Below are 9,547 nucleotides of genomic sequence, written 5' to 3'. Positions count from 1 at the left end.
ACCTCTGGCAGGAGTCATATATGAATGACCTTTACAATTCCACTGTCTTATTACATAGCATATGTTTACGGTATTATTACAAAATTAAAGACGTCTTAAGATTCAGCTTCAAAGTTTTATCATAGTTGGTGAAGCTCTATGTGAGCACAACAAATTACTTGGGCAATATCAAATTGATACAGTATATCATGCCACAACTTTGCAAGAGTGCTGCGGTCAGCTTTTGCAAACATCTCCATGATGTTGTCTTGACCTATTCCATCACTCTCAGCAAAATAGGAATGTAGACCTATCCCTCAAAGGAATCTCATGGGGTGAGATCTGGTTGGCCATTATGTAGAGCAGGGATCTCCAAACTTTTCGAATCGCGGGCCACAGTAGGTAATTCAGCACTTTGAACGGGCCGGATGAAGTGAGAAATTAATAACTCTAGGTATATGAGTTTTATTGAAAGCACAGAATTTCATAAACTAAATACAAAGCACGTGAGAATAAATTATCGTATATTAATGACAACAGACAGTAGCAACAAATGCTCATATTTTCATCACAAATTATAATAAAACAATGAATATGAATGATGGAACTCTTTTTGCATTCTTAAAATCGGATTAAATTGAGGTTCAAATTTTGAAACGCTAATCACAAGTATCGACTTTAAATGTTCATTGGATAAATTTGCCCTGTATTTCAACTTGATGTACTTCATCGGGAAAAAGTTTGTTCACACAGATATGTCATCCCAAAAATGGAGATAAATTTACAAGCAAATTTCTTTAAATTTGGAAATTGCTCTGAGTTCAGAAATTTATAAAACTCGATCAAATTTCCTTCCTTGTATTTCTCTCTAATATTATAATTTTCCTTAAGTTCAATAATTTCCATCTGAATTTGACTTGGGACATCTGCAGCATCACAGTCAAACAGATTTTGAAACAATTTAATTTCCCGAGCACTGGAATCCAAATCATCAATTCACTTCTGAAATTGTTCATTCAAATCTGAAATGACTAAATTTGCAAACGAGGAAGGAAATTCTGCTTCACCCTTTTTTGTGCAACTCTGCACAATATAGCATATGAACAAAGTTACAATTTTTCACTTGGCTTTCCAGAAGTATCAACTTTGCTCTGAATGCCTTGATAAGTGCAAATAAATCACAGACTAAGTTATTTTCACCCTGCAACTTTAAATTCAAATGGTTCATATGGTTCACCAGATCAGCAAAAAATGCTAATTTCCAAAGCCCCTCGGTATCTGATAAAAGTGGTTCATGATGGTTTTTCTCGGTAAGCAATATATCAATTTCATTCCTGAGCTGAAAGAAGCGTGAAAGAACCTTTCCACAGCTAAGCCATCGAACTGCAGTATAATATGTCAGGTCAATAAGCTTGGAAACACATTTACCAGTACTCATTGGAAAATTAGTTCAGTTGGCTCATTTCTGCACAGTTCTTTCGCAGGCCGTAGTTTGGAGACCCTTGATGTAGAGTCTCCACACTCAGTCCATTTTGAATGTCACCCTCCAGTTAATTTCATCAACAAATTCTTTACTTTGAAGAAAGTTTGCATACACTGTTTCATTTACACACAACCAGCTGTTCACAGATAATACATGTCAGCCAAGAAATGATGATTTACTAAATGGATCCCTTTCATATTGTCAAAATTGTTACTGCTACAAGAATTGGTAAACTAGCTTACATACAAAATTCTTTCTCTAGTCAGAAATTATCTTGTGATACTGCTCACTACAGCTCTACCAGCTCCAGAATATGAGGAAGTGCAAACTATGTACGATTTAAGGTTCTCATGGTGGTTACTGAAAGTTCTGTCTTCTTCTGGTATATAATGCCATGAAATCCACTAAAAGTCAACTGAAGTTTCAGAGGAACACTGAGCCTCCATCTTCAAGGTCAAAGAATATGTCAAGCAAGAAACCAGCATTAATCAGAAAGCAAGCAGAGCAGAGCATGTTCATTGGAAAAGTCAGTTAACTTTAAACAGACTAAACCATGTTTTATACCCCAGAAGGTAGAACTCTCACTGCAAACTAGATGGTGCAGTAACTTTCTGTCAAAGGTCATCATTTTGAACATTTACATGCTGTAATATTACTTCTGTAGCTATATACATGAATATTTCAGAGTTCTTGTATGATTTTGAACATTTATGTATATTTGGAGGATCTCCAGTGCTGTGATAATTTTGAATATGATGTAGCATTATCTAACAAGTATTGTATTGACTAAAATCAGATACACTATGAATTTTGTTGAAATATCTCCCTCTGTTGAGTACCATTTCAATATTAAGAGATTGTGTTTTTATTTACGATTTATTTGGCATGATAAATACAATGTAAATACATCATTATGTTTATGTATTAAAGAGTCACAAATATACAGGAAGGCTGCAATTACATGTAAACTGTATGGTTGTCACAATAGTTGTACACTTAGTTTATATAGTTATATTGAAGAACAAGGAAAATAGTGATAAATCATACTAAATATATACCTTACGTTGTTGAATACTTTGCATTTCTCTTACCTCGTCTCCATTATATCCTCCGACTGGAAAACATTATCCGAGGTTTTAGTTTCTGTGAAGCCTAATTGTTATCAAAACCCGAATCACATTCCCAAATTTTACAACGTTGTTTATGGGGCACATGGTACAAGCTGAGACGACATAAATGAACGCAAATCGTCCAAATACTGAACTTCCTCACCCTTGAGCCCTTGAGGCCCTTCAGGTATATGTGCTTTGCGCGCACGCGCAGTTGGGGACCATATTTTTAGGACGGCACATACCGCATTTTAACGGCTTCGGGGTGGAAATTTTTGTGATGATGCTGCATTTTAATTAGATGTTATCCCAAATTATGGCAATGAAAGGGAAACACTTAAGCTAGAATGCGAATCTTTAAGTATGTAGACCTGTGAGCTTTGCACTCGTCGAAGAACGGAACAGAAATCTCTATGGATTGACGTCTTCAACATGGTCCCACATTTTGAAAAATAAAAACAAAATCCGAACGATTAGAACAGTTAAAGTGTGGTAGAGGCAGTGGAAGTCTGTTCACACGGAAGCAAATGCACGCATTGCCGAGAACGAAGATTTGGAATCGGCGGTTTCGAGTAATTATGCCGCCATACTGGATTATGGACCACTGATCAAGACAAAATCCGACCATTTCTCAGCATATTTGAAGACTGATTTTTTTTTGTGTCGGAAGGGTGGCTTTACTGTTTGGGGACCAAGGGAAGGGCACTAGGCACTAATATGTACAAGTGTTGGGAAACTGTGCTGCGTTTAGAACCGGTTAGTGATGTGATACACTTACGTTCCCGAGCACAGGAAGTTATATAAGAATATAATCACGCAGGTCTTCTCGCATAGTGCCCGTTCTTGTCTGGTTTTGACCAGAATTGTAATATGTTGAGAAATTACTGTTCAACGTACATATTTCAAATGCCATTAAAATCCGCCCAACTTATTACAAGTTACTTATGGAGGACAGACATGAACTGCATTTCTGCAGTTGTCTCGTTGCCAAATCGCCAGAGAAGAATGTAAATATTCTAGTACGTTATTCCTCTAGGGCGAGGGCACACCAATGAAATTGGCAACCGCAACACAATTGCAATTTCCGAGAAATTTTGCCGATTTCATGCAGGCGTTTTCCAGATTAGCAGGCGCACACTGAATAAACTTATATTTGGTTAGTTGCTCACATGAACTTACGTGGGTATGTTCGTCCGACGTAATGTATGATTGTATTTTTTTTAATTCCGTGTACTTACCTTCTGCAATGGAAGATAATACTGATCCTGTCACAATATGGTGGTAGTTGAGACCGGTTGAGACGGCGTGAAAAGAGGACGACCATAAGGAAAATATTGGGATGATAATTTGTTTTCATTAAGGCAAATTTATTTTAATCAGGCAATATCACGTACTAAATTTTGACATACAGTGCAACTATAAAGTCGAAGCACGTAATGTGGAAGAAGGTTGACGACTTTAGGGCATAACTGCAGGAGGTGATTTCCTAGGTCTCTGTGATCAAAAAAGTTCATATAAACATGTGTCCGATTTTGGACGGTTACGGAGTTATGACCGCTTTAAACTCAGAATAGAAGGTAACGATTACTGACAATAAACGGAACAAAATAATAAACCAGCATAATACATGATACATTTAACGTATGAATGTAAAGTTAACTTCGTGCAATTACCTTTAATTTGAATTTATTGGTGCTTAAAGCTGATTTTCGAAAATGCCACCGCCGGCCGCAACACAGGCTGCCGCTCGGTTGTGAACCGCGCCGGACATACCAACCCTCCCCGCCTTAGGTACATCTCAAGTGTCGAGATAACGAGAACGCTATGTCTGTAGCTGGCTAAAAATAGCAACCCGCCAGAGGACAGACGCGGTTCACACGAGGGCGTGTACGGGAATGAAAAAACGGTCGTAACTCCGTAACTGTCCAAAATCGGACACATGTTTATATGAACTTTTTTGATCACAAAGACCTAAGAAATCACCTCCTGCAGTTATGCCCTAAAGTCGTGAAACACCCTGTATAATATAGTGTATTTAAGACGGAAATATATGTGAAATAAATTATATATTAATGCAACAGGATGTTTACATACAATATTAGGAGAACACTGGCTGCACCCATTCTTCTGTAACTATTTAAACTGAGGCGCGTATATTGTTTCAAAAGAACTTAACCTGGATCCAGACTCCTTCGTCTCATGAGAAATTCCTTCCCCAAGTCAAATCTACATATTTTGTTCCGCCTAGCAAGCATAGCCTTGGTGGTGTTTGTCACATACACCATGCTGTTCAATTAACTACACAAAAACAAAATTAGCAGCTTCATCAACCTTTTGTGCCACCTTAACAAACAAATGAATCGCTGAGGTGCGTTACAGAACAGCTGAGAGTAGGAAACCATGCGGCAACGCAATTGTGAGAAGAATGGCATTCTCCGTTGCCTGGAAATTGAGTTTCTCAGTCTCTCCTAGAGTTGTGTTGCCGTCTGCTCAATTTGCATTGCTCCATTCACTATGTTCAACTTAGGCTGATAACAATTCTCGGAAATCGCGGTTGCCAGCTTCCTTGTTCTGCTCTCGGCCTTAGAACCATGCTGTTATATACATAATTAGACGTCAAGGCCGCGCCATAGCTCAAGCGGTTAGTCGCTGCTTCCCACCACGGTGGCCCAGGTTTGGTCAAGTGGGATTTGTGGTGGACAAAGTGGCACTGGGGTAGGTTTTCTCCGAGTACTTCGGTTTCCCCTGCCAATCTTCATTCTACCAATTGCTCCACAATCACCCTCACCTATCATCTGGGGCTGGTACAATATGCCAGAAGTGGCCGCAGTACAAGCAACTTAGTCCCACACCACTAGCAATAAAAAAAAATAGACATCAGAAGGAGGACTTCAAAATTACATATTTCGATCATATACGGATGAGTACCCGATATAACGAGCACTCTTATTTATTCCCATTATGTCGAAGTTGCACTGTATTTTTATATTAATATAAACAAAACGTAACATATTAATTCATTTGCATTAATGTAGTTCTGTTTATTGAAGATTATACAAGTATACTTGTAGCTAATCTTGAGATTATTTGAGGTAATCATTCTACCGTTTAAACAGTAGTGCTTCAGAATATTTCATGATTACACATAGAAATTGTTACTGTTAACAGGGTGTGGAAATATGTATACTTTTCTTCAGACTCAAATGTATTCATATGTGGTGAGACTAGTATAAATTCATAATTATAAAATTTATTAATTCAGTTTTGTGCATTATTTCAAACTGCATTAAATTTCCCTGATAACCTCCAAGTTAACTAACTCCATGGAGCTGAGTCCTAGTAAAGCTAACAGCTGCTCACCAACTCAAGAAGTTCCCAACATTTTATGAAAACCAAAGATTCATTACCATGTCTGGCAGAGAATCCTTTTTAGAAAGACTGCTTGGAAAACAAAGAACGAAACTGAAGGACAATGTTAAAATTTAACGTAGGTACACAGGTTATAACGATGTAATCTAACGATGCTCTCACTGATGACATTTGTTGTTAATAATCTGGATAAGTTTCAGACCAATAATTCTGTATATATGATTTGTACAAGGAGGAATGACCACCTTCATATACCTACAACTCATTTATCATGCTATCAGAGAGGGGTGTATTATTCAGGCGTCAAGCTATTTAAAACTCTGCTGTCAAATATCTCAGTTTTAAATGATGATAAAAATCAATTTCAGTTTGTTTTATGAAATTATTTGCAAAGTAAGTCATTTTACTCTATTGATGAATTTGTCCAGCATGCAAGGGGCTCAAAAGTTAAGCGTTAATAAATGGTCTGTGTGCTTGTATTATATGTTGTTGAGACTTGCTTGTAAGTGTGGCAGTATGTATGACTCCTGTGTTTGATATGAAACTGTACTGATGATATGGCTGACCAGTGTATGTGTGGAATGGCAAGGTGTCAATTTGAGAGTGGTTTTTCCATGGCCTATGTGTGTAGTCTTGACAACTTGTGCTGTCTGCATGAGGCCTGATTATATATTTTATTGGACCAAGGATGTATGATGTGTAGTCATCATGAATTTCTAATGTGTGACATGTATTATATCCAGCCCCACAGGAAGATGATTGGATTCATGAAGTGAAAATAAATGTAAATGTAAACGTAAATCTGAATAAAACTTGACTCAGGATTTTGTCCATTGAAGGGCTCTGGAATTGGTGGTGTGGAACTTTCAGGTTAAATTACCACATAATTAAATGATTATTCTCCATTAATAAATATGATTACTTATAATACCAGCAACAGGTCTTACTTCATAACCATGTTAAACAAAATTTGAAGCTGATGTATGAATAATTTACAGTGTTCTAATAATGTGGACAAACATTTCAAATTCTATTCTTGTTCCAGGAAAAATAAGTTGAGCTGTTTCAGAGTAAAATAATAATGATTATATTGATTATAATCTGTGTAAGACACAACAAAATCACTGACTTCACACAAAAGTCTGTCACTCCAAATCACTTGATGTAACAATGGAACCCCCATTTAACATTTCTCAGTTCAAGATTTTCCCTCATTCAACATTCAGTTTCAATGCTGCCAAGTCATAATGTCAGTGATAAACTTCCTCCATTTAAATATTCCACAGTTTAGCATTTACTTTGACCCCAGGGATCCATGTACAGCTTCCATAAGTTTCTTAGTTTTGAACACTGTAAGAATCTCAGTTCTGGGGTTCACACACAGAAAGTGTGAGTCTCCAGTGGAGAATACAGCTCTTCTGTCTGCCTCCTTTATAAATTCTGCCAATGTATGAGATTCTCCACAGTCTGACATAGTTGACATATCTGTCCGGCACATATGAAGTAGCCAATCCTTGACCTTTCCAGGTAGATGTGTTTCAAGTAACTGTGTTCTGTCCTCTCTGCATAACAGGTTTTTTAACTGACCACATGCAACTTCTGTCACTGTTACCGTTTCTGCAAATTCATTCATCTCACCTTTGTCAAATACTCGATCCTAGAAATGAGAAGAAGAGTGTGCTACAGGAGTCTGCTGATAATCCAGTTTCAACTGAATCTGCTCAACCAACTAAACAAATATGAATATTATTATAACTTAGTTCCCATGAATTAGGCTTTCTGATGACATACAGTAAAACATGTAGAGTAAAATGCTTATATGTGGTATTATAAAAATGTTCTGGGACAAGATCCATATCTTTAAAGTGACACTAATAAGCCCTTAGAAGCAGCTGATATCAAGCACTGTCCTCCAGTAGCTATATATATCATTCAGAACATTTCTCAAAGCCACTACTAATGACCTTGTACAAAGCAATCTCTAAAGTCGCATGAACTTCCACTGCATCTGTCAAGTAACAGCCCTTCAGTGGGTCCTCCTGTACCTGTCTCACATTTCCCATCCACTGTGAAGGTTATCTTGCAGCAATTCAGAATTGCCTTATGTACTGTAAAATGACTCTTATCACCTTGGACCAGAATATTATTTGTTTGCACACAGTGTCTGAAGGATCTGCAGCATTTCTATCACTATTTTTCCAGTTGCTAATAAAATACTATCCTGTCAAAAAAGTCAATCTATTTTCCCACTTTGAAACATTCCACACACACTGCAGTCTCCTGTGTGACCTATTATGTCTGCTAGCTTAACGACAACTGAAAAGCTCTGCTAAGTATGTGGAGAGTGTATGAGCAGGTTTAAGTCTACTTGACACAAAGTCACTCTATTCACATGGGTCCTGGAACTTTTTAAGCTACCTGGTAAGAGTAAACCTAGACACCACAGTGGTAAATAATAATGTTAGTACTGTAATTTTTATCTTATGAAGGTCTCTATACATAAGACTATTCTACGTTTCACAATTACTTGCTAGATAACTTTAATAGTTTTGGCTCAATATGAAGCCAAGAGAAGAAAACTGAAACCCCTGCACTAAATATTGTTCTTACCTCTAATAATCCACTGTCACAGTCATTGCCAGGAGACATAAGACACCAGGCCACAAGACACACTACACACATTAAGGCATCCAGATTGATCATTACATGAACAAAATATTCCACCAACAAGTCCTTAGCCCTCTGTGGCATTACAGGAAACTTGGTACAGCCAAAATGCATTGCAAGGCTGGAAATCAGTTCACGTACATGTGAACATTCATCATCCAACAACGTCATAACCACAGTCCATAGTGTGCAGACATCCAGAGCTGTAACATCAGATTTAATGAAGGCAATAGGTCATTGTGATATAAATAAAAAAAGAAAAAAGAACTTCATCACTCATCTTCCAGTTGCAGATCACTCAAAGAAACCGAAGATGTCAAACTTTTCCCACGGCTTGAACTTCTCCACAGAAGTAGTAACAAGAGCATGGCATTCCCAAAAGTAAATGGATATGATCACAACTTCCTACAAACAGTACAGATGACACAAGATGCTAATGTTGTGACTCTTTTATTTTCAGTATTTATATTTATTTAAAAACATCTTCTTAAACTCAGATTTCTTTAATATTTATCTCTGTGGGTCAAAGTGGTGGTACAGATTGAAATAAAATAACTATTACAAAATATTACCTTTCATAGCTACATAGTACCAATTGTTATCCCATAAACAGGACAGAGTTAAGCATGTAAAATTGAAATTCCTGAAACTTTATACTTTGTATGTCTCTAAATAATGCAATGTCATAAATTGGATTATTTTTAAATACAATTTTGCTTTCACGGATTCTTATGTAATTCCTAATTTTATAGGTGACATTATTACCACTATATCTATCATTCGCTGGTCACGGTAGCCGAGTGGTCTAAGGCATGCACTGTCTCCACTCGCTCGGAAGCCGGGATCATGGGTTCGAATCCCACTGAGGACATGGATGTTTGTGTGCGTTTTTCTGTGTTTGTGTACAGGTAGAGGCCATGCGACGAGCTGATCACTCGCC

At 37.3% G+C, this 9,547-nt stretch overlaps 1 protein-coding gene and 1 long non-coding RNA gene across 4 annotated transcripts in view; both read right to left on the bottom strand.

The window, feature by feature from the left end:
• LOC111875638 overlaps window positions 1–4,062 on the bottom strand; it is a 30,424-nt gene extending 26,362 nt beyond the window's left edge. Inside the window, exon 1 of the long non-coding RNA XR_004512635.1 lies at window positions 2,554–4,062. This is a non-coding gene — a long non-coding RNA (uncharacterized LOC111875638). The remainder of the gene's footprint in view (window positions 1–2,553) is intronic.
• Window positions 4,063–6,845: 2,783 nt separating this feature from the next.
• Window positions 6,846–9,547, bottom strand: part of LOC111875632 (thyroid adenoma-associated protein homolog) — a 64,809-nt gene continuing 62,107 nt past the window's right edge. For all 3 annotated transcript variants that reach the window (XM_023872021.2, XM_033750148.1, XM_023872020.2), the window contains 2 exons: window positions 8,551–8,810; window positions 6,846–7,597 (listed from right to left, as the gene is read on the bottom strand). In XM_023872021.2, coding sequence (XP_023727789.1) covers window positions 7,235–7,597; window positions 8,551–8,810 — 623 coding nt within the window. In that variant the 3' untranslated portion in view covers window positions 6,846–7,234. The remainder of the gene's footprint in view (window positions 7,598–8,550; window positions 8,811–9,547) is intronic.

This window comes from Cryptotermes secundus, unplaced genomic scaffold (genome assembly GCF_002891405.2).
Source record: "Cryptotermes secundus unplaced genomic scaffold, Csec_1.0 scaffold297, whole genome shotgun sequence".
Classification (NCBI taxonomy): Eukaryota; Metazoa; Arthropoda; class Insecta; order Blattodea; family Kalotermitidae; genus Cryptotermes; species Cryptotermes secundus.
The sequence above is the reverse complement of the archived record's forward strand: the minus strand, read 5'-3'. Positions and strand labels throughout refer to the sequence as shown.